This window comes from Hypanus sabinus, chromosome 2 (genome assembly GCF_030144855.1).
Source record: "Hypanus sabinus isolate sHypSab1 chromosome 2, sHypSab1.hap1, whole genome shotgun sequence".
Taxonomy (NCBI): Eukaryota; Metazoa; Chordata; class Chondrichthyes; order Myliobatiformes; family Dasyatidae; genus Hypanus; species Hypanus sabinus.
The window spans coordinates 165,981,388-166,007,752 of record NC_082707.1 but is presented as its reverse complement, the minus strand read 5'-3'; the positions used below and the strand labels follow the sequence as shown (position 1 = coordinate 166,007,752).

General features: G+C 39.4%; 1 protein-coding gene across 3 annotated transcripts in view; it reads left to right on the top strand.

The window, feature by feature from the left end:
• The window catches only part of mark3a (MAP/microtubule affinity-regulating kinase 3a), a 164,136-nt gene that overhangs the window by 52,188 nt on the left and 85,583 nt on the right, over nucleotides 1-26,365 (top strand). For all 3 annotated transcript variants that reach the window (XM_059958618.1, XM_059958612.1, XM_059958623.1), the window contains exon 4: nucleotides 17,003-17,051. In XM_059958618.1, coding sequence (XP_059814601.1) covers nucleotides 17,003-17,051 — 49 coding nt within the window. The remainder of the gene's footprint in view (nucleotides 1-17,002; nucleotides 17,052-26,365) is intronic.

Here is a 26,365-nt window from a genome sequence, read left to right as displayed (position 1 = left end):
CACAAGGTGCTTTGTGCAGATGAATGGCTTCAAAGAGGAAACCAATAGTCCTGTGGGGGAGCCCGTTTGTTCAAGGTGGATTCCAGCGACATTCAAAAGGTGGTATGTGCTTTCATGCAGACTGTGGGTCCAGCGTGTGAGTTGAAGACAACTTCAAGAGGAGCTCCAGCTTATGTGCAAATTTGGACTGGATTAATGTGCTCTTTTGTTTTTTTTCTTTTCCCTACTAACTGCTTGATAAAGCTGACATTTGTAAATATACTTATAATTGCATGGAGTGTATGATCTGTTATTTCATGCCGACGGCTAATTGGATGGGGGTAGTATTTAAACAGTATTCGCACAGATTGGAGTTCAGGTGGTTAAGACATCCCAACTTCTGGAATTTGATGAGGCCCTAGACATGTGGAGTTTGAGAAAGGTGGTTTTCTCACTGCTGAGTCCACTGGCTGTTAACGAGGGGGCTTATGAGCTGCATCTCTATAGATACCCAGAAATAATGGGCTTTCGTTGGGAATAAAACAATATGCACCATAAGAAATCTATTAATGTACTGTATATTATATATAATGTGTACTCCTGTCTGTATATAATGTGTATTCCTGTCTGTATGTTACAGCTTCTGCTTTATGTTGTCAAAATTTTCAGTGTTGTGGTTGAATTTTTTTATATATCGGACATGAGTAAAAGGTGAGAATTTCACTCAGGGTCATGAGAGTTGGAATAAGCTACCAGCACTAGTAATGCATGTGAGCTGGATTTCAATGTTGAAGAGAATTTTGGATAGGTACATGGTTAAGAGGGGATGTGGAGGGCTGTAGGGCAATGACCAGCTTGCAGGTCATTGGAAGTAGGCAATTTAGCTGATTTTTGCATGGACTAGATGGGCTGAAGGGCCTGTTTCTGTGCTGTACTACTTTGACTCTATCAAGTTGGCGGGTTCTTTTTCAAACCTTCCAACCTATTTTCTAACACTTATGCAAACTGTTTATAACCACAGATCTTTTAATCATGTTCCTCCTCTGTAGTTTGTGAAAGCTAACCTCAATTTGAAGCTTAAGGCTGAATGCAGATACTATTGAATAGTGATAGTCATAGAATTGGTGCATCATGTGACGCGGTCATATGTTGCAACACTCTTGTAAGCATTGAATTCCAGATTATAGCTAATCTGTCTTTTTAAAAAAAAGAGTACCTTTGTAACTTTTGTTTAGAGGTTTGGTTGTCCCTTGTTTGTTGAAGAATTGCTTACTTTACACTTCTGTCAAATCTTGCCAGAACTGGAATTTACTCACTGGAATTTAGAAGATTGAGGGGGGATCTTATTGAAACGTATTAAATTCTAAAGGGATTGGACAGGCTAGATGCAGGAAGATTGTTTCCGATGTTGGGGAAGTCCAGAACGAGGGGTCACAGTTTAAGGATAAAGGAGAAGCCTTTGAGGACCGAGATGAGGAAAAACTACTTCACGCAGAGAGTGGTGAATCTGTGGAATTCTCTGCCACAGGAAACAGTTGAGGCCAGTTCATTGGCTGTATTGAAGAGGAAGTTAGATATGGTCCTTGTGGCTAAAGGGATCAGTGGGTATGGAGAGAAAGCAGGTACAGGGTTTTGAGTTGGATGATCAGCCATGATCATACTGAATGGCGGTGCAGGCTCAAAGGGCCAAATGGCCTACTCCTGCACCTATGTTCTATGTTTCTATGTTTCTAACCTTCTTTACTTCAAAAAGAATTATCCCAGTTTTTTTCCATCTGACCTCACAGATAAAATTCCTTACTTTTATCCCTGGATCCATTCTAGTAAATATTTTTGCACCTGCTCTGGGCCATTCACATCCTTCCCAAAGCACCACAAACAGTATTGAGTAATACTCCAGTGGCTTAACCAGTGTTTTTTTTAGAACAGCATCAACATAACTTCACTGTTTTATGCATCTCGGAGTTCCATAAGCTTTATTAACTATTACATGAATATTCCCTGATATTTTCAAGGAATGTACATATTTGCACTTGAGTCCCTCTGTTCCTAGACACATTTTGAAATCGTTTACATCTTTAGACTTGTTCTTACAAAGTCTTTTGGAATATTATCAGTTGTTCCATGCCTGGAACCAAACTGCCTAATTGGTAACTGGTGCTCCAATTTTATGAAATGTATAGTATCATTCATGTTAAGTATCACAGTATCAGAGCCCTGACTCAGTTTACACTTAGTGATGCTAGAAAGTTTGCGAGCCTTATGTAATTACCTGTTCTTCTGAATTAGTCATAAAATGTGGTCTGATCCTCATCTAAATCACAGTAATAGATAAACACAATCTGCCTAAACTAATAACACAAACAATTGTACTACTACTCATCAATACCGAGTACACCATTTAAACAATCAGTCTAGGTTCAAAAATGTGTGTGAACCTCTGGGGTAATGCCTTCTACAAAAGCTATTTGGAGTCGGGTGTTCCAGTCAATGAGTTGAGATTGGAGCTGTGGGCTGTAGAGGTGCCTTGCCCTATAAAAAAGATACAAAGTCAGGTTACTGACAGAGCCTGCTGTTCTCAAGAAAGATCTGTGTGTGTACACCATGCCTCTATCAAAACAACTTTTAGAGGACCTTGGAAAGAAAATTGTAGAGATGCATGAAGCTGGAAAAGGCTATAAAAGCACTTCTAAAGACCTGAGTGTTCATCAGTCCACAGTAAGAGAAATTGTCTACAAATGGAGGAAACTCAGAATTGTTGCTACTCTCCCCAGGAGTGGGCTCCTGCAAAGATCACACCAAGAGCACGAGGTGCAATGCTAATGGAGGTAAAAAAGAACCGAAAGGTAACAGCGAAAGACCTGCGTTAATGTCTAGAACTTGCTGAAGTCTCTGTGTATCCATTGTGAGAAAAGCACTGAACAAGATTGGTGTTCATGGAAGGACACTATGGAGGAAACTGCTGCTCTCCCAAAAAAAGCATTGCTGCACATTTCAGGTTTACGAAAGACCACCTGGATGTTCTACAATGCTTCTGAGACAACGTTCTGTGGACAGATGAGACAAAAGTTGAACTTTTTAGCAGAGATGCATATTGCTATGTTTGGAGGAAAAAGGGCACTGCACACCAACACCAAAACCTCATCCCAACTGTGAAGCATGGTGGAAGGAGCAACATGATTTGGGGTTGCTTTGCTGCTGCATGGCCTTTGGACAGCTTGTAATCATTGAAGAAACAATGAATTCAAAGCTGTAAAATGTCTCGATACAAGAGAATGTCAGGGTAGCAGTCTGTCAACTGAATTTGGATAATGCAACAAGACAGTGATCCAAAAGACAATAGTATATCAACAATGGTCAAGTCAAAGTCCTGACCTTAATGTTATAGAAATGTTGTGGAAGGACCTGAAGCTAACAGTTCATGCAAGGAGGCCCACTAACATTCCAGAGTTGAAGCAGTTTAGGAATGGCCCAAAATTCCTCCAGCCGACATGCAGGACTGAGCAACAGTTAACTGAAACGTTTGTTTGAAGTTATTGCTGTACAATAACTTCACGTACTTTTGCCAACAAATACATGTAATATTAGATCATTTTTCTCAATAAATAAATGAGCAAGTGTAATGTATTTTGTGTAATTTTTAAAATTAGGTTCTCTTTATCTAGTTTTAGGACCTACGTGAAGATCTGATTACATTTTAGGCCATATTTATGCAGAAATAGAGAATATTCTACAGGGTTCACAGTTTTCTAGCTTCACTATATGCACTGCATCTGGGAAATGTACTCAGCTGTTTCTGTTACAGGGTGGTGAAGATTCTTTTCTCCAACCAAAATAGGTTTGATCAGGTTACGCATCTTGTATTTGAAACAAACTGTGTGCTAGATGAACACAGTGGATTAAGCAGCTTCTGTGTGACGTTGGAGGTGGTTTTGTTAAGGAATTGTTGACATTTCAGGTCAAAACCCTACATTAGGATATTTGAAATGTTTTTATCTGGGAAGAATGTTTCATCTGAACCACAGTTTTTGATATATAACATGGTGTTACTAAGAATAAGAAGAAGGGAAACTAGCATTCATTAGTCACCAGTTACTTTTGAAGAGAAGATGTTTTGCATGTAGCAGAACTCTACAGATCAAAAAACCTAACCTTCAACATGCCAATTCAAGTTCTAATATTTGGTAGGGTTTAAACATTCGTAATTGAATTGACAAGTATTCCATGACGAATCTAGGTTTGGTGTTAGCTTGATAGCATAAGAAGGCAAATATCATTGCCATTAGCATTACTAGAATCAGAGGCAAGTCATTACCTGCAAGTAAACAGATGTTGGAAATATTCAGAATGGAAACAGGAACAGTTAACATTTTAAATTGTTGATCTTTCATCAGAACTTAAACTGAGAAATCAAACATGGTTCAGAGAAGGAGGCAAAGGGGTGAAGAGAACAATGAGAATGTCTGTGATAGAGAGTGAATAGTGAATTTGTTTGAGGGAAGCTTAATATTTACAGGTGATTTGTCAAAACAAAAAACATACTGGAGCTGTAAGATACAAAATGCTGCATTTTGTTGTAAATTTGTTGTAAATGCTGGAAATAGTAAGTCAGCCAAAAAACATAAGAAATGTGAGCAGAGGTTGGCCATTTGGCTTTGAGCCAACTCCACTATTCAACAGGATCATGATTGTCTTTTTTCAACCTCTCATTTCTACGGGTGGAACTTCCCACATGCTTCAGAAAGGCAACAATTATACCAGAGCCTAAGGAAAAGAATGTGAGCTGCCTTAATGACTATTGCCCGGTAGCGCTCACATCTACACTGGTGAAATGATTTGAGATGTTGGTCATGACTAGACTGAACTCATGCCTCATCAAGGACCTGGACCCATTGCAATTTGCCTACTGCCACAACAGCAGTTGCAATTCCAATGGTTCTTCACATGGCCTTAGAACACCTGGACAATACAACCACCTATGTCGGGATGCTGTTCATCAATTATAGCTCAGTATTGAACATCATCGTTCCCACAATCCTGATTGAGAAGTTACAGAACCTGGGCCTCTGTACCTCTCTCTGTAATTGGAGCCTTGACTTCCTAACAGGAAGACCACAATCTCTGTGAATTTCTGACATTATTTTCTCCTCACTGACAATCAACACTGGTGCACTTCAGGAGTGTGTGCTTAGCCCACTGCTCTATTCTCTCTATGCCCATGACGCGTGGCTTGTCATAGTTCAAATACCATCTATAAATTTGCTGATGATACAACCATTGTTGGTAGAATCTCAGATGGAGATGAGAGGGCATCAAGATATACCAACAAATGGAGTGATGTCACAGCAACAACCTTGCACTCAAAGTCAGTAAGATAAGAGAGCTGATAGTGGACTTCAGGAAGGGTAAGACGAAGGAACACATACCAATCCTCATAGAGGGATCAGATGTGGAGAGAGTGAACAGTTTTAAGTTCCTGGGTGTCGAGATCTCCGAGGACCTAACCTGGTCCCAACATATCGATTCAGTTATAACGAAGGCAGGACAGTGATTATACTTCATTAGGAGTCTGAAGAGATTTGACATGTCAATAAATACACTCAAAAACTTCTATAGTTGTAGCGTGGAGAGCATTCTGACAGGCTGCATCACTATCTGGTATGGGGTGGGGTGCTACATCTCAGGACTGAGAGAAGCTGCAGAGGGTTATGAATTCAGTCGGCTCCATCTTGGGTACCAGCCTACAAAGTACCCAGGACACCTTCAAGGAGTAGTGTCTCAAAGGCAGCGTCCATTATTTTGGACCTCCAGCACCCAGCACTCACTGTTACCATCACGTAGGAGGTACAGAAGCCTGAAGGCAGACACTCAGCGATTCAGGAACAGCTTCTTCCCCTCTGCCATCCAATTCCTAAATGGACATTGAACCTGTGAACACTGCCTCACTTTTTAAATATATATTGTTTGTTTTTTGCCTGATTTTTAAGCTATTCCATATATGTATATGTAATTGATTTATTTATTATTATTTTTTCCCTCTTATATTATGTATTGCATTGAGCTGCTGCTGCTAAGTTAACAAATTTCAAGACACATGGAGGTGATAATAAACCTAATTCTGATTTTATTTATATTGAAATACAGCTCAGATTAGGCCCTTATGACCCTTCAAGCCGCACTGCCCAGAAATCCCTCAATTCATCCTAGCTTAATAGCGGGACAATTTACCAGTTAACCTTCCAAAACGGTAAATCTTTGGACTGTAAGAGGAAACTGGAGCACCCAGAGGAAAACCATGCGGTCACAAGGAAAGTTTACAATCTCCTTACAGACAGTGAAGGGAATTGAATCTGGGTTGCTGGTACTGTAAAACGTGGTGCTAACCTCTACACTACTATGCTGCACACTTATGCCCCCCCCCCCATACCTTTTCTCCTCCTCACCTTTCTTTGGTGTCCCTCCTTTTTGCCTTCCTCCCATGATCTATACTTCTCTCAGATTCCTTCTTCAGCTTTTTCTCTTTTTCACCTGTTTCTTTCTTCAACCCCTTCCTCCACCTTCCCAGTCACTTTGTTTCATCTATCACTTGCAAGCTTGTAGTCTTTTCCCCTCCTCCAGCCTTTTATTTTGGCTTCTTCCCCCCCCCACCTTTTTTCTAGTCTTGATGAATTCTCATACCGAAGCATTGACTGTTTATTCCCCTTGATAAATGCTACCTGACCTGCTGAGTTCTGCCAGCGTTTTGTGTGTGTTGCTCTGGATTTTCAGCATTTGCAAAATCTCTTGCGCTCATGGTATAATCAAAGACCCCACTCATCCCAGAGATACTCTCTTCCCGCCTTTCTCATCGGGCAGAAGGTACAAAAGTGTGAAAGTGTGTGCCACCAAGCTCAAGGGCACCTTCTGTCACACTGTTATATTCTTGAGTGGACCTCTTGTACAATAAAACAGACTCTAGCTTTAAATCTACCCTGTTATGACCAAACATTTTATCGTTTACCTGCAATGTAATTTTGATAGCTTTATCCTTCATTGTTATTGGTTCACCTTTTTCTAGCTCAGTGCACTGTGTACTGATTTGATCCATATAAAGTGCACAAGACGAGCATTTAACTGTATGTTGGTATATGTGACCATAATATACTAATATATTCAACCATGACCCTTCTTCTGGCTAGCTTTTCATCTGCAAACATCCACAGCCTGGTCAAATGTATCCTAACCACCCACTGAGTTCCTCCAGTATTTTGTGTATATTGTATTATAACTAATAGAAGATCAATAATTGAACAACTAAAATTAAAATGAACCACTGAAGAGAAACTTTGACCCAGACCCTAAATTCACTAGTAATTATCATAAAGAATCACAAGAACTTCATGATGATGCTTCAGCAGACGTGTACAAATGAATTTTCAAAACCATTTTGTAAAAATATAATTTGCATATACATCAGGGATGTATGCTTAGCCCACTGCTCTTCTCTGTTTGTATCCATGACTTTATGGCTAGGTATAGCTCAAATGCTGTCTATAAATTTGCTGATGATTCAACCATTGTTGGTATAATCTCAGATGGAGATGAGATGACATACATGAATGAGATATACCTGCAAGTTAGATTCCAAGATGGCGGCGCGACACAGCTTGCAGCGGCCACTCCGGAGCTGATTATCTGTTATTTGAGAAGTGGGGTGCTGTGTGCAGTCATAATCAGATGAAAAACTGACGTTGGTGCATGGAGGAAAATCTGGAAATTTCCAGGAAGAACTTCTTCGTTGCTGCTGCTGTGAGGTCCAGGTCTCTGCTGGGAAGAACAGGCCCCCAGTCCTCGGGGTCACGTTGCCGATGGCCGTTGGCGGGGGCGTCTTAATACGCTCGGCAGAGTATGGTGCTCAGAGAAGCTGTGCCAGAGGGGATGGTCGGCGGCTTGGAGGTTCGACAGACTCGGAGTCCGCTGCGGTCAGGTCACTTTCAGTGTGTGCTGCGCCTGCGAGGCTGGGTTCGACGGAGCTTTCACTGTGTGCTGCACCTGCGAGGCTGGGTTCGACGGAGCTTTCACTGTGTACTGCGTCTGTGAGGCTGAGTCAGGCAGTGCTGTGGAAGTCCATAGTGGGGGTATTCCCTTCTGCCGCCTGCGTGGGATGACGAGTCAAATCGGGACCCTGTGGAAACTGTGTGGTGGTTTCTTTCAAACTTATAGTCTTAACATCTTTGGACTATTTTTACTGTGCCCATGGTCTGTTTTTATCAATTAAGCTATTGTTTGCACTGTTGTAACTATGTGGTTTTGTGCAGGTCTTGTAGCTTTAGTTTTTGGTCTTGTTTGTCCGGTGGGATTGGAGCTCCTTTCCAGGGAATGCTCTAAGATGGTAGCGTGATATTAATACGCAGCAGCCTCTCCGGACTCTGGATTGGGGATTACCAAATGTTAAGTGGATTTTCTGGTGTAGTCTGTTTGGTCATGTGCTTTTGTGATATCATTCTGGAGGAACATTGTCTCATTTTTTAACTGCATTGCATTTGTGGCTTCTAAATGACAATAATCTGAATCTGAAGTTGAGTGGTGTTGCAGCAACGACCTCACACTTGACGTCAAAATGACCAAAGAGCTGATTGTGGACTTCAGAGGGTGAGATGAGGGAGCACAAACCAATCCTTATAGAGGGATCAGAAGTGGAGAGTGAGCAATTTCAAGTTCCTGAGTGTCTAGATCTCTGAGGATCTAACCTGGCTTCAGCTAACATATCATAGGATCTAACATATCGCTTCAGCTATAAAGAAGGCAAAACAGTGGCTATATTTCTTAGGAGGAGATTTGCTTTGTCACCTAAGACACTCAAACTTCTACAGATGTACTATGGAGAGCATTCTGACAGGCTGCGTCACTGTCTGATTTGGGACAGGTCTACTGCACAGGATTGAAGTAAGCTACAGAAAGCTGTAACATTAGTCAGCTCCATCTTGGGTACTTCTTTCCATAGTATCCAAGACACTTTCAAAGATCGATGCCTCAGAAAGGCAGTGTCCATTATTAAGGACCCCCATTACCCAGAACATGTCCTCTTTTCATTTTTATTGTCAGGAAGGTCGTACAGAAGCTTGAAGGCACACACTCAGCGATTCAAGAACAGCTTCTTCCCCTCTGCTGTTGGATTCCTAAATGGACATTGAGCCTATGAACACAGCCTCACTTTTTAAAAAAATACATTATTTTTGTTTTTGCTCCATTTTAAATATATTAAACCTGATTCTTGAAGAAATGGGAATGTGTGATTACAAGTCCTCTGCTTGTGGTCAAATCTTAGAGATCAATATCAGGATAATTGTTTTATCTTGTGTATAAATAAATGGACTAGTGTTCATGGATACTGCTTTGAATTTTATGGGTACTACAAAACTTGGCAGTACAGCAGTGGTTAGGATTTTAGTAGGCTAAAGGTTAAGAGGGAATCTTGAGAATCAAATTGAAGAGGACAAATTCACCTAATGCATATAAAGCAATTATGTTTGAAGTGATGCATTTTAGTGGAGCATCATGGAAAATTGGTGTAATGTAATGATTCTGTTTTGAAGTTATACAAGAACAGACAAACTTGGATTGTGTATTTTGTAAAACTTGGATGATGTCCTGATAAATCAATTAAGAAGTAAATGGGGAACTGGGCATTGTAAGTAGACACTGAATACAAGGAGATTATGCCATATCTCTAAGAACAATGATAAGTGACTAGGAAATGTTCTGAGATGGAAGGAAAGTGAAGACCTTCAATGCTAGGTTTACCAGAAAGTTGCTAGAGCAGAGATTCTTCAATTAAATGGAACATTTAGAGAAACTAAAATAATCTTCCAAATAGAGAAGGTTAACAGAATATTTGAATTAAAGATTAAAAATTGAGATGTTTTGTTGGCACAGGCAGGGAAAACCAATTCTATCATCATGTGTGTGGGTAAGAACCTTGGGATTTAAAATGGAACCTTTTTGGCCTGCTGAGGTCCTCCAGCATTTTGTGTGTGTTACCTGTAAGGGTATTGGGAGCTGATCTGATGGAAAGTTTCAGAGGGTAATTTCTAAGTTTTCTAAAAAGGAAGGATTCAGAAAACGGGAAATTGCAGGCCATTGATGTTTACATGTGTCATAGCAAAAATATAATTTTATAGCAGTACATTTAACAAATTTTAAGTAGGTAAAATCTGTGTTTTCCCATTTCGTACTCGTTCCGTTTTAATACCAAGAGTCTTAATTTCTGACCCACTTGACAATAGAATGGAATCTCCCTCTCTGCTCCATCAAAACATCTCAAATTTGAATCTTTTGGTGTTTGACTAATTTGTTGTAATTCCTGGAAGAGGTGGCTTGATATGGATGTAAGGGAACTAGTGTATCTATATTGTAGTTGACAAGCTTGTGGTGCAAGAATTAATGTGGTGGTATAGATTGAAGTTTGGTCACAAAAAAGCAATGAATAGGCACAAATCAAGTAAGATACGCTGTGCGCTGCAGGGACTGGTCCTTTACAATTTATATACTGATATCAATGGAAGTATTGAGGCAACATGTTTGAAAATGAATTGAAAAGGATTGGAGGATATTTATTCACTGAAATGAATGGATAAATTATGTACAATATGGGAAATTGTGCAGTTGTCTGTTTTGGCAGGAAAACTATAAATAACAAATGTTGAGAGCTTTCAGAGCTCTGTGATGAAAAAGGGTCTTTCAAAGTGTTTGAACTCCTTAGGAGGTTTACTAGACCATCACCTGGAACAATTGGATTGTCTCATGAAGAGAAATTGAATGGGCTAAGCTTGTATTCGTTGGAGTTTAGAATAGTGTTGTGGGGAAGGTCTTGATGGAATAACTGTGAAGAAGATATTTCTTCCTGTCAGAAAAATAAAACCTGAGGATCATTGTTGTAAGAATAAATGGTCAAAGTTTAAGACAAGATGGTGTGATTTTTTTCTCTCTGTAAAGGATTATGATCTTACGGAACCCCCTCCCTTAAAAGGTGGTGTTTCCATAGATAAGAACACAGGGTTCTTATACCATCAGACTAACAGAAAATGCTGGAAATCCACAGCAGGTTTGTTGCATCTGTGGAAAGAAAAACTGTTAATGTTTCAGGCTGAAGACCCTTTGTTTCTAGTATTTTCTAATTTTGTGTCAGATTTTCAGCATTTGTAATCTTTTTTGCTTTACAGTGAGATCATCCAAAATACCGAATGGCAGAGCAGGCTTTAGCGGCCTGTGATTCTCTTGTTCTCGTTTCTTACGTTTCGGAGGCATGTCTAGCTGAATGAGTTTCATCAGCAGTTTAAGATCTTGTGAATCAGATGACTGGAATCTCTAATTATATTGACATTTAGCATTTCTTCCATTACCTAAATTCTGGAGCTCCCTCCAGTGGCAACAAGCTAGCAGCAATTTTCTCCTTTGTTCTATTGTGCATTCTGTAATTTGTATCCAGACATCAAAAAGATGGCATCTTATAAATTGAAAATTTTCATTAGTATTTAATTTTTTAAAACCATTGGTACACCAGTTGATAATATAACACCACTGTTTGTGTCAGCCACGAAGCTTAAAACACTTCCTTGTGTCTCTTTTCTCCATTAAACAATTTTTTTTCTGTTTGAGTTTGTCCATTAATTCTAGTATGATATTGTAAAATTTAATTACTTTGAGTTAATTTTCTAAATACATTTATGCAAATTGAAGACTATCACGCCACCATTCAGTGCTTAATCTTATCCTGCCAATATACCTTCAAAGAGTATGCATCATTTACTGCCATTTTCTACAGCATTTTTACTCTAAATTCATTCAACTTTGAGTATAATCTTTTTTTCATATCCCTTGTGTGACCCAAGAGGTGTAAAATTGGGATTAAAATTTTCTCAAGAGCAGTTCAATAATCATTGAATGATCTTCATGAGAAATGGCAGGGGCATTCCAAACAAAATAATATTAACATTTATCAATCTATTTTTTTACGGGCACTGGCTGGATTGTACTGGAAATGTAAAATAAATATGTGAAATTATTTTCATAGCATTATATCAGTCAGAAATCAGGTTTATTATCACTGAAATTGTGAACTTCGTTTTGCAGCATCAGTTCAATGCAAAACATTAATAATTACCATTAAGTTACAAAAGAAAAGGAATAGTGAGGTTGTGTAATGTGAAGAAAAGAAGGCATGCCCTTGAACAGTAAGGGTCTTTAATGATGCATTGCACCTTTTTGAGGCACCACATTTTGAAGATATCCTCAATGGTGGGAGGATTGAGCTTATGAAGTGCTACGTCTCAATCTTTTACAGCCTCTTGCTCTAGTATTGGAGCCTCCTATACAACATGGTGATGTAATCCGTCAGAATTCAGAATCCGTCATGTGTAGAGATTTGATTGTCTTTGGTGATGTACAAAGTCTGCTCAGCCTCCGAAGGAAGTATAGCTTCTGGCTTGCCTCTTTGTGATTGCATCAGTGATTTGGGCCCAAGATAGGTCGCCTTGAAGCTGCTCACGCTTTCCACTGCTGACACTTCAATGGGAACTGGAATATGTTCTCCCAACATTCCTTTCCTCAAGTCCACAATTACTGGATTCTGGAATGGTTCTGGAGGGCTGGAAAATTGCAAATGTCCCACCATTCTTCAAGAAGGAAGGTAGGCAGAAGGAAGGAAATTATAGGATAGTTAGGCTGACTTCAGTGGTTGGGAAGATATTGGAGTCCATTATTAAGGATGAAGTTTTGGGGTACTTGAAGGAACATAATAAAGTAGGCCAAAAGGAAATCTTGCCTGACAAATCTGTTGGAAATTTTTGAGTAAAATGAGGTTGCTTAACAAGATAAGTACCCATGGTATTACAGGAAAAATACTAGCATGGATAGGTGATTGACTGACTGGCAGGAAACAGAGTAGGGATAAAGAGGCCTAATCTGTTTGTCTGTAGGTGACTATTGGTATTTAGCTGGGTTCGGTATTGGAACCACTTCACATTATGTGTCAGTTATTTAGATGAAGTAATTGATGGCATTGTGGCTAAGTTTGTGAACAATGCGAAGATAAGTGGACAGGCAGGTAGTGTCGAAGGAGCAGAAGGGCTTGGGCAAAGAAGTGGCAGATGGAACATAGTATAGGAAAGTGTATGGCCATGCACTTGGATAGAAGGAATAAAGGTGTAGACTATTTTCTGAACAGGGAGAAAATTCAAAAATCAGAGGCGCAAAGAAACTTAGGAGGCTTTGTGTAGATTCCCTAAAGGTTAACTTGCAAGGAAATGCTATGTTAGCATTCATTTTGAGAGGACTGGAAGATAAGAGCAAGGTTTTAATACAAGGCTTTATAAGGCATTGGTCAAACTGCATTTGGAGTATTCGAGCAATTTTGGGCCCCTTATCTAAGAAAAGATGCCTGTCATTGGAGAAAGCCCAGACAAGATTCACAAGAATGATTCTGGGAATGAAAGGGTTAATATATGAGGAGTGTTTGATAATTCTGAGGCTGTATTTGCTGGAATTTAGAAAAATGAGGGTGGATCTCAGTGAAACCTATCGAATATTGAAAGTCCCAGATAAAGTGGATGTAGAGAGAATGTTTCCTATAATGGGCGAGTCTAAAACCAGAAGGCACAGCATCTGAATAGACATCTATTTAGAATAGAAATGAGGAATTTCTTTAGCCCAAGAGTGCTGAATCTGTGGAGTTCATTGCCACAGATGGCTGTGGTGGCCAAGTCATTGAGTATATTTGAAGTGGAAGTTGAAAGGTTTTTGGTTAGTCAGGGTGTGAAAGGTTACAGTGAGAAGGCAGGAGAATGGGATTGAGAGGGTTAATAAATTTGAGCCATTATTGAATGGTGGAATAAACTCGATGGGTTAAGTGGCCTTATTCTGCTCCTCTTATCGTCCAGTAGTTTAATTGTTCTTTGGTCTTGCTGACATTGAACGTAGGAATCTATAGCACATTGCAGGCCCTTCAATCCATAATGTTGTGCCGACCATGTAATCTACTCTAGAAGCTGCCTAGAATTTCCCTAGCGCATAGCTCCTCTATTTTTCTAAGTTCCGTGTATCTATCTAAGATTCTCTTAAAAGACTCTGTTGTATCCACCTCTACTACTGTTGCTGGCAGTACATTCCACACACCTACCACTGTATTTTTTTTTAATTGCCTCTGATGTCCTGTTGATACCTATTTCCAAGCACCTTAAAACTATGCCCTCTTATGTTAGCCAATTCAGCCCTGGAAAAATGCCTCTGACTATCCACATGATCAATGCCTCTCATCATTTTATACACCTCAGTCAGGTCACCTCTCATCCTCCATTGCTCCACAAAGAAAAGGCCAAGTTCACTCAACCTATTCTCATAAGGTACACCCTTCAATCCAGGTGACATCCTTGGAAATCTCCCCTGCACTCTCTAAAGTATCCACATCCTTCCTGTAGTGAGGTGAACAGAACTGAACACAGTACTCAAAGTGGGGTCTGACCAAGGTCTTGTATAGCTATAACATTACCTCATGGCTCTTGAACTTAATCCCATGGTTGATGAATGCTAACATACCAGATGCCTTCTTAACAACATTAGCAACCTGTGCAGCAGCTTTGAATGTCCTATGGACACAGACACCAAGATCTCTCAAATCCTCCACCCTACCAAGAGTCTTATCATTAATATTCAGACTTCAGATAAGACCTACCAAAATGAACCACTTAACCTACCAAGAAGAAAAACATTGAGTTTTGAATGTAATGTTGTTTGAACACCACTTAAGCAGCCATTCTCTCTCCTGTATACCTCCGTCACCATGTGAGTTTCTGTTGTCAACAGAAATTTCATCAGTGTTTAAGCTGTGCCAAGCCAAACAGTCGAGAGGGACAGAGTAGAACAGTGTGTTAAGCACACATCTTTGAGATGTGTCTGTGTTGATGGTCGGTGATTAGGAGATACTAATGTTGATCTGCGCTGACTGTGGTCTCCCGCTGGAAAAAGCCAAGGATTCAGTTGTAGATGGAGGTACAGAGACCCAGGTTTTGAAGCTTGACTAATACTGAGGAGTTTATGGTGTTAAATGCGAAGCTGTAGTCAATAAAAGCAATTTGATGTATATATTGCTTGTGTTCAGGTGTTAATAAAGATTATGTCCGCTGTAGATCTATCATGTCAAAATAGGAAGAAGTTAATTCTAGCAATGACCAACCTCTTAAAGAACTTCAGCGGATGTGAGTATGGCTGGGTGATTGATGTTGAGACATCTTACCCTGCTCTTGAGCATTTGAAGCAGATGGGAACCTCTGACCTCAGCAGTGAGAGGTTGAAAATATCCCTGAATGCTTTCGCCAGTTGATCAGGACAGGTTTTCAGTACCTGCCAGGTACATTGCTAGGGCCTGACACCTTTAAGGGTTCTACTTAGATGTTCTGATGCCAGTTCTGAGATAGATATCATAGGATTTGACAAGGTACCACACGGTAGGCTTATTCAGAAAGTCAGAAGGCATGGAATCCAGGGGAGTTTGACCAGGTGGATTCAGAATTGGCTTGCCTGCAGAAAGAGGGTCGTGGTGGAGGGAGTACATTCGGTTTGGAGGGTTGTGTCTAGTAGTGTCCCACAAGGAACTGTTCTGGGGCCTCTGCTTTTTGTGATTTTTATTAACGACCTGGATGTGAGGGTAGTAGGGTAGGTTGGCAAGTTTGCAGACAACACAAAGGTTGGTGGTGAAGTGAATAGTGTAGAGGATTGTCTAAGATTGCAGAGAGACATTGATAGGATACAGAAGTGGGCTGAGAAGTGGCGGATGGAGTTCAACCCGGAGAAGTGTGAGGTGGTACACTTTGGAAGGACAAATTCCAAGGCAAAGTACAATGTAAATGGCAGGATTCTTGGAAGTGTGGAGGTGCAGAGGGATCTGGGGGTACATGTCCACAGATCCCTGAAAGTTGCCTCACAGGTAGATAGGGTAGTTAAGAAAGCTTATGGAGTGTTAGCTTTCATAAGTCGAGGATAGAGTTTAAGAAACACGGGGTAATGATACAGCTCTATAAAACTCTAGTTAGGCCACACTTGGAGTACTGTGTCCATTTCTGATCGCCTCACTATAGGAAGGATGTGGAAGCATTGGAAAGGGTACAGAGGAGATTTACCAGGATGCTGCCTGGTTTAGAGAGTATGCATTATGTTCAGAGATTAAGGGAGCTAGGGCTTTACTCTCTGGAGAGGAGGAGAATGAGAGGGGACATGACAGAGGTATACAAGATATAAAGAGGAATAGATAGAGTGGACAGCCAGCGCCTCTTCCCCAGGGCACCACTGCTCAATGCAAGAGGACATGGGTTTAAGGTGAGGGGTGGAAAGTTCAAGGGGGATATTAGAGAAAGGTTTTTTTACTCAGAGAATGGTTGGTGCGTGGAATGCACTGCCTGAGTCAGTGGTGGAGGTAGATACACTAGTGAAATTTAAGAGACTACTAGACAAGTATATGGAGGAATTTAAGGTGGGGGGTTATATGGGTGGCAGGGTTTAAGGGTTGGCACAACATTGTGGGCCAAAGGGCCTGTACTGTGCTGTATTGGTCTATCATTGGGTGCTGTGGAAGCAATCGAAGTTCCAGTCTTTATGAAACTGCAAGATATACAAAGTTGTACATTCCCATTGCACAATGCTTCAAAACTAGTTTTGTAATTTTCTTGTCTGTAAAATTTGATACAGTGGTGCTATCATTTTTTTTGGGAGATTTCATCCCAAGCATGCTGCATTTACTTTGTTGCAGTGAGTTTCCACATCAATAAAACGTCAAGCTGTTTAGTGAGTTAATTAGGGTTGAGGAGGGAGATTTGGACACACACTTATAGGAGTTGTCATAACAAAGTTGAGTTTCTGTCTCTGTAGCTTTAGAAGTGATGAATGATCCATGCATATCATGGTACATTTATAAAATCAAGTTAACCAGGAATGTTAAGGATTAAAAGTGCTCCAGTAAAACAAGCTGTCTAAACCACATCTTTCTTTCTTCCAGCTTTTCAGGGAAGTAAGAATAATGAAATGTTTGAATCATCCAAATATAGGTAAGTGAATTCTACATAATTTTAAGGAACAAATTTAACAAAGAAATACCTTTCTCCTGGCAAATTTTTTAGTGAAAGTGCTAGGCTAATGTGTTGTGCCTTAACTCTGAACTGCTATGTTATTTCCTAACGGTAATGCACAGAAGTCCCCTCTGTATTTGAGTTAGAATTCTTTGCTAGGTACCTAGCTGCTAAAGTGTTGTTCTACTTGCATGTAGCAAGAGTTTTTTTTAAAGACAAGCCATAACTTTACTTGGATCCATTGCCAGGTACACTGTCTATTTGACTTAACAGCAACTTCATTATTTAGGTTATTTTTAGGATACCAGCCTACCCCATCTTGCATCTTTAATCGTAAACTCAAATCTCCACTCTTATCCTGCAATAAATATGGTTGAAGATCACTCACATTGATTTCTACTGGCTATCTGGCCTCTAGTCATTAAAATGTAGTATGAGATAAGATGTACTCTATGAGCTATGAAAGTGCAGAATTAGTGCTAGCTACATTCTGCTGCTTTTGGCCTTCCTAATATTAAGAATTTACTGGATTTGTCCACTGAACGTGTCACGCAACTATCAGTTTGGTGAATAAATGATGATTGTTAAGCTGCTGGCAAGCAATCTCTCTGGCCTTTCAGTTATACAGTTAAAATGGTGAAATCTCTTCCCAACTTTCTTTTAAGATTTAAAAATAATTATTTCTTCTTCCTGTTTTTTTAATCCAATCTTTATTTTGATTAGTGATGCTAGGTTGATGCTTCATTTATACTTGGTCATTGCTAGATTAAAAATAATGAAATCTCTGGTTTATGGATTCATTGTCATTGAGCCTTTGAAGCATACTGCTGTCAATTTGTACTTCCTGTAAAGGTCATAAAATTTTGTGGTGAAGGGTACAAAAAACACTAGTGAGGTACCCTGTCCTAGCATGATCTGCATCATATATCTTTTACAAGTCACACGTGTCTCAACTCTGCTTCACATTCCTATTCGGATATGTCCATACATGGCCTGCTGTACTGCCATGATGAGGCCAAACTCAGGTTGGAGGAGTAACACCTCCTATACCGTCTGGGTAGTTCCTTGGCATGAACATTGAATTCTCCAACTTCTGGTAATTCTCTCCCTCTCCCTTCCCCCATCCCAGTTTCACTCTGCCCCCTCCTCCAGCTGCCTATCACCTCTCACATGATTCTGCTACCTTCTATTACACATAGTGCTTTCCCCTTACATTCCTTCTTCACCCTTCCTGCCTATACCCTCCCTGCTTCCCCTCCCCCACCTGTTGATCTTTCCTCTTATTGGTTTTTCACCTGGCATCTTCCAGCCTTCTCCTTCCCACCCTCCCCCCTTCTTTATAGGGCCCTTGCCCCCTCCCTCTTCAGTGCTGATGAAGGGTCTTGGCCCGAAACGTTGACTGCTCATTTCCACGGATGCTGTCCGACCTCCTGAGTTCCTCCAGCTTGTTGTACCTGTTGCTTTGACCACAGCATCTGCAGTATACTTTGTGTCTTACATTTGTCAGTCCTCTGACTGTGACCTTGGGGTTCATTCAGCTTGTTTCTCAACCATCAGTGCTCAGAGCAGCTCCAGTAACATTGACCATTATTCTGCATCTGCCTGTTAAGCTGCATTAAAAGCTGAGAATGGGTTATGGGACAAGAACATGATGGATAAGATGCATCATTTTTGATCTTACAAGAATTTTGTTTGCTTTGTTTCTGTATGACTTGAAATAAGAACAAGGTACTGAATTTTTCATATGTTACCTATGGCGGCTGCACTCAGTTTTTAATTCTCATATTATTGGAAATGAATATGCTCTTACAAAAATACAACACAAACTGCTTTAGTGACCAGTCATCAAGATCAGTTTCATTTTACAAAATTATTGATATACATTGCAATAGTATTAACATTTCTTTGTGTTTGGGCATAAATTTTCAATGAGCCAAGAAAGAAGTTCTGTCCATTTATGCATATCTCTTATTTCTTTCCCAACTAGGTTACAAAAATAATCAACTTTTTTAAAAAATGGAAGTGGTGTTTTAACATTGATGGTTTCCTACTTCTTTCCCATGCTGGAATTCTGAAGCAGTGCTGAAGCAACGTTCTGTAGTCTGGTAGCATCTATGGAAAATAAAGTGCTGAATGTTTCAAATGATCAGAACTTCTCGACCTTTGTTCTTTGATCAATATGCCAATATGTACAGGTCACTGCCTTAGGTACTTTGTGAGCATAAAATACTAAATAAATGCTCCACAAAATACTTTGATCTTTAGCTTAAAAAAATACTGTAGCTTTTGTTACCTAGTGTAGATTTTATCTTTCTGTCACATAGATTGCATTAATTGTGATGTTCCTTTTACAGGTCCAATAAATAGTGCAAAAAGTGCAGCACCCACCAAATAATTGTCAGATTTTTCTTACTATGCAAGCTATAAATAAGGTTTTTAATATCTATGATATCTGAGCAGAGAAGCACCCATTAGTTGCATATTGTTAATGGGAGTGAATAGTCAGATGTGGAAGCTGCTCAGTAAAATTGGTACAGTGAGTAATATATTAATCCTTTATTATTTAAGTAAACATCAGCCAATTCTCTACAACAGAAATGAAATGGAGCAGATGATTCAAAATTGTTATTAAACTCCAATGCAATTCATGTAACCATATAACTGAGTGTCTTTTTAATAATTTCTTGTTATTTTGTTTTACTGCATCTGTGTAAACCACAGCTTTTAATATTATCTCACATACAACCCAGCACTTATCTCCAGTAAGATGCTGTTGATTAAATTAGGAGATGACTTCCTATATCAAATGCAGTCAGTAGTGTTCAGATATGAATGTGAATTTTGTACAGGCACACTGATACCAGTTTCTAGTCATTTAAACACTTATGATATTAGAGCTTCACCCAACATTTCTTTTTGTGTTCAAGGATGACAATTATAAGCTCCACTTCTAAATGGATGTTTGGCCATAAGTGTGATGGTTTACCAAATATTGTAAATTACTCTCTTGAAATTGGTGTAAGCCTCTTTGTGTTGTCTTAGCTTTAAGATGGTCTATATGATAGTGTACAAACAAGAATAATTTTATATTCAAAATTGAAGAATTATAGGAGTAAACCACAGTAGCAGATTTCACTCAAAAACAAAAAATTAAATTACATTTCCCTAGAAAAATATAAAAATGTACAAGCAACACACAAAAAATGCTAGAGGAACTCAGCAGGCCAGATAGCATCTATGGAAAAGAGTGTAGTCGACATTTCGGGCCAAGACCCAGCTCTTTTACTTCATCCCTTCCCCACTCCTGGTTTCACCTATCTCTCACCTTGTTCCTTTTTCCCCTCCCCTCACCACCTTATACTGACCCCTCCTCTTTTTTTCTCCAGTCCTGATAAAGAGTTTCGGCTTGAAATGTCAACTACTCTTTTCCATCGATTCTGCTGGCCGGCTGAGTTCCTCCAGCATTTTCTGTATGTTGCTTGGGTTTCCAGCATCTGCAGATTTGTCTTGTTTGTGATTAAAAATGACAGCACACCTTTATCCAGAGCCTGTAACACAATTATCTGAGGATGTTAATCAAAACCTTTGATGTCTTTGTGTATTGATACAGGCTGAATTGAAATATATCCTATGTAAAACTGGGGCGTTAAATAAATAAACAAACAAAGCCACACTCTGTCAAAGGATATAACCTACAAAAATTGCATGCAATCATGGAAATGCAGTCAAATACTTGGTCTAACTCCTGTAATTAGATGACTCTTTCTAAAACCTAGCTGTATATTTGAACCTATTGTAGATTAATTACTTTAATTTAAAAATCTCAGAATAAAGCAGATAAGCAAAACTGCAATTAAAATATTGAAGTAAGCTGCTTCGCTAAAGCATCCTTGAACTGTTTTGACTCCTGGGATATATACACCACAGTGCATTTTGCCATTAATACTAAAGGTTTGTTGTAGGAGCAGCCCTTATTTTCATTTAAACTTTTCATAAACTAATGCTGTGACTTGTGCATTGTGAAAGATGGAAACACTTATTATATTGTTTGAGCAAGTTCTGATTCATAATTGATTATAATATGGATGGTAGACTTTTGTGTTAGGTGTCTGGTGTGTGGTGTTAAGTTTGGTGTGATGGATATGGGCATTTTTTTTGTTGAAGTTGTTCTTTACAGAGCTTTTTTTGTCGTGTATTTATCATAATTTTTGACACCAAATCTGAATGTTATTCAATGATCAAAGTAAATCTTGTTAATACAAATATGTTAACAATTTCTACCTTGAGATTCTATTTTCTTGCAGGCATTTACAAGGAAAAAAGAAACTCACTAGAATTTCATGAATAGCTATACATAACCAGACAAAGGCTGATGAAAACTAATGTGCAAAAGAAAAAAGTGGTGGAAATAAAAATAACACTGAGGATATAAATTGTTAAGAGGCCATAGATCATAGAATCAGTTAAGAGTAGAGGTGAATGGAGGTTCAGAAGCCCAGTGGCTGTAGAAAAATACTGAACCTGATGGTGTGGGACCCAAAGTTTCTTTACCTCCTACACAAAGAAGCCGGCATATCAGCAGCATCTCCTGCACTGTCTCCCTGGGCACTGGTGCGCCACAAGGCTGTTTGCTTTGCCCCCTGCTCTACTTGCTATATTCTTATGCACTCAAAGGTTCAAAGGTCAAATTTAATGTCAGAAATGTATACGATATACATCCTGAAATGCTTTTGTTCACAAATATCCACGAAAGCAGAGATGCCCCAAAGAATGAATGACAGTTAAATGTGATAACCTCAAAGTTCCCCCTCCCAGCTCTCCCTTCCTGTGCATAAGCAGCAGCAAGCAACAATTCTCCCCCCCCCCACCACCAAAAAAAAATTAAGTTTTCCAATGATATAATTGTTGTTGGCTGATTTAAGGGTGGTGACGATTCAGGATATAGGAGGGAGATTGAAAATCTAACTTTGGGATTGAAAATCCACAACAGCCTCTCACTCAATGTCAGCAAGACCAAGATAATTGTTGACTTCAAGAGAAAGAAACCAGATGTCCTCATCAGGGGATCAAAGGTAGAGAAAGTCAGCAATTTTAAATTCCTAGGTGTTATCATTTCAAGGGATCAGTCCTGGGTCCACTATGTTAGTGCCATTACGAAGAAAGTTAACTAAGGATCTCCTTCCTTTAGGAGAAAAGGGATACTCCATTCTTTGGAATGTTGGGGAGTAATTACCCAGCCTGAACAATTACACAAGAACAAAACACAAATGTCCACAAATACATTCATGACATTGCACAACGAATCAATTCATAACTAACCATTTTCCAGGCACCAGCAGTCTCCCCCATCCCCTGAAATGAACACCTCCATTGAGAAAGCACTGAGGATGTGCCACCACAAACAGATATCTTTTTAAAGACAGCTCGCTCATCAGTTGGCTCCCCTCCCTAAAACAGGAAGCAACAACAAACAGGACACACCAACGTATGCCACTGTCCTGAAGTGTGTAAGTCAAAACAAAAGGGTCCATGCTGCACCTATTAAGCATAGCGCCAGCACTGTCAGACAGGCAGAATGAGAATTGCAGGTGGGTTGGAGGTGAGGGGGAAGAAATTAGTTGTGGCAGACCTGCTCTGTCACAGGTGGAAGTAGGGGTAAAGCCTTCTCCACCATTGAGTACATTTATACTGAGGGTTCTCACAGGAAAGCAGCGTACATCATAAAGAATCTCCACCATCCTGGCCATGCTCCCTTTTCATTGATGCCATCCGGAAGAAGGTATAGGAGCCTCAGGATCTGCACCACCAGGTTCAGGAACAGTTATTACCCTCAACCATCAGGCTCTTGAACCAGAGGGATAACTTCACTCAATTTCACTTGCCCCATCACTGAACTGTTGTCTCCATCAATGCAAGAAGTATCATAGAAAAGGTGGATGAGATTGAAGGAGGAGGGGTGGTATTACTAGGCAGGGAACAGACTGGCGAACTCATCTAGTGAGGTGTTATGGGTGGAAATGAGAAATAAAGGTATGACCATGTTAATGGGACTATATTACAGACCACTTACCAGTCATAGGGATACTGTAAAAAACATCTTTAAAGAGATTGAAGACTGTTGCAAAAAACTTAAGGTTGTTATAGTAGGTGATTTTAACTTTCCGCATACTGTGAAAGGAGTAGGTGGGGTAGAGTTTGTCAAATGTGTTCAGGAGTGTCTTTCATTGGTACTTAGAAGTCCCAATGAGAGTATGCAAAACGGGATCTGCTAGGGAATGAGACAGGGCAGCTGACAGAAGTTTGTGTAGGGGAACACTGTGCATGCAATGACCAAAATGCCATTAGTTTCAAAGTAAATTTGCAAAAGGAAAGAACAACCTATGGACTCAAATTCAAGGACTCTTCATCACTCTTTTTCCCCTATTTCTTGTGATTGCATCATTTTTTTTGCACATTGGTTATTGTCTGTCCTGTTGGATGTTGTTTCACTCCTTCTGTTGTTCCTTGTATATATTGTAATTGCCTTCAGGAAAATGAATCTCATGGTTGTATATGGTGACATATATATACTTTGATAATAAATTTGCTTTGACCTTTGATGTTTTTTGCACAGATGTTGGGATCTCTGATGGATGCTGCTTTCTTGTGGCCCCACTCCATGTAAATGTACTCAGTGTTGAGGAGTGCTTTGTATGTGACGGACTGGGTTGTGTTCATTGATTTCTGTAGCCTTTTCTGTTCCTGTGGATTAGTGTTCCTATACCAGGCCCATGATGCAACCATTTAGGATACTCATCACTGTGCACCTGTAGAAGGTTATCAAAGTTTTTGGTGACATGCCGAATATATGCAAACTTCTAAGGATGTAAAGGCACTATTGTGTATTCTTTATGGTGATACTTATGTGCTGGTCCCAGGTCAAATCCTCTGAAATTTTGATGCCAAGGACTTTAAAGCTACAGCTTCTCCACCTCAGTTTCCCTAATGGACCTCTGGGTTCTTCCTCCTCTAGTCAATAATCAGCTTTTTGGAATTGTTGAGTCTTCCAGTGATTATTGGAGATTCTGAATTGAGCCAAAAGGTATAGAATTGACAAAAAACGCTAAAATATGAATATTGCTCTGATGAAGTAGCTGAGGTTAGGCTTTGGACTGTTTTATCCAGGGGAGTGCAACTTGCTTAATTTGCTGACAATAGGCACATATGATAAAAACGCAAGGTAAGCTTTGTTCCCAGTGTGATCAGAGCATATTGGCAGTAAAGAGACACTTTCCTCTGTCGTAAGTGTTGTATTGTTTTGATTTCATAAACTTAGAACTCCACTAACATTTTTGTAAAATTGATTAGTTTTAATCTACAAGACTTTGACAGAGTCTGTATTCTAGTGGCCAAAAGGGTTACGTTAACTATATCCTTGCACTGTTCATCATACTTTTCATGTCACCTTGCGTAAAATATTTGGAAAAACATCCCTTTAAAGGAAGATTGCCCTAAAAAGTAATTGTGAGGAATTAAAGACTATCCTTTTCAGCTAGAAGCTCACTTGATTATTACTACCTGGTATCAAATTTATGGACTCATAAGATTTCATAGATTTGTTTGTTTGGATAACTTTCCCCAAGAGAGTTTTTGATCTCTGTGATACAATGGCATGGCAATGCCACTAAGAATTGGTGATATTTTGAATATTAAGCGACATCATGATTAAAAAATATGACTATCTTTCTTTGATTTCAATCATTTAAAATATTTCAGGAATTTTTAACTTTTCTAGGTTGTGTTTAAATGTCAGTTATTGCTAAATGATGAGTGGTTAAATTCTAGTTAAGTCTAAGTCATTGATGTTAACCTTACATATTTCATTTAAAATCTGTATTGAGTTATAATTCAATGTGTGCTTTAGGATTGAAATGAAATAAAGAACTGTGCGCTTAAACATCCTTTTTTAATGCTTTGATCGTAGAGAGAAATGCAATATAATGTTTGGAGGTCAGCCAAGCAAATGAATGTAGAAAGCATTCAGGAGCCCAGAAGCAGGTCTTGTATTTGTAATCTGGTATAACTGTATCAATTGGGAAGTGAATGCTTCTTGTTATAGAAGGAGAATGCCACTGAACTGATAATGAAAACAGTACTTATTCTCAGCAGAGTGATTTAGAAAATGTGAGGTTATAGGTATGCATTATTGATACTTTCTGAATTTCAGGTCGAAAATAGTTGTGAAAAAATGTACAATATCAATATTGGAACTGGTTTGTTGTCATGTGTACCAAGATACAGTGAATAGCTTGTCTTGCATTCTGTTCATACAGATCCAGTCATTACAGTGCTTGAGGTAGAACAAGGTAAAATATTAGCAATGCTGAAGAAAATGAAACAGCTACAGAGAGAGTGCAGATAAACAATAAGGTTCAAGATCATAACAAGGTACAATGAGGTTAAGAGATCAATTTATCATACTAGGGAACTATTTAATAGTCTTAAAACAGTGGGGTGGAAGCAGTCCTCGAGCCTGGTGGTACACGCTTTCAGGCTTTTGAATCTTCTGCCCAACAGAAGAGAGGAAAATAGAGAATGTCCAGGTTGGGCTAAGTCACGGGTCACCAACCTTTTTTGCACCGCAAAATGTTGATAATATTCTTGCGGACTGGCCAACGGTGAGGGAGGGTAGGGTGGTGTTAATCACGACCAGAATATAGGTGATAAGTCAACTATAAGTCACTTATAGTTTAACGAATTTAATATTAAACACACAGTGCATATTTTCCTTGCATGAATACAGTGTTAAGTCAATTATAAGTCAATAGCATCATAACTTTTAAGTCAAGTTTGGATATTAAACACAGCACATATTTTCCTCGTATGAACATATAAAATCATTGCAACACACCAATATCGCTGAATCACTGGAAGCTCTGGGCTTGTTTCCCTGCAACAAGACAGTCCCATCGAGGGGTGATGGGAGATAGCGATACTCAAAGAGGGTTCCTTATGTCCAGTCTATTCCACAATTTAGTTTTCATTGCATTCATTGCAGAAAACCCTGCTTCACAGAGATATAATGTTGGAAGTGGAAGCAATGTTTTCAGTGCTTTTGTGGCTATCTCAGGATATTCAGCCTTGACTTTGATCCAGAATGCAGGCAGAGATATTATGTCAAACATAGTTTTCAGCCCACCGTCATTTACAAGCTCAAGGAGTTGATTTTCTTCCCGCGCTGACATGGATGATTCACTGGGGACATTCACAAATGGGACACGGACCCATTCCTTTAGCACGTCTTGGGTCATTTG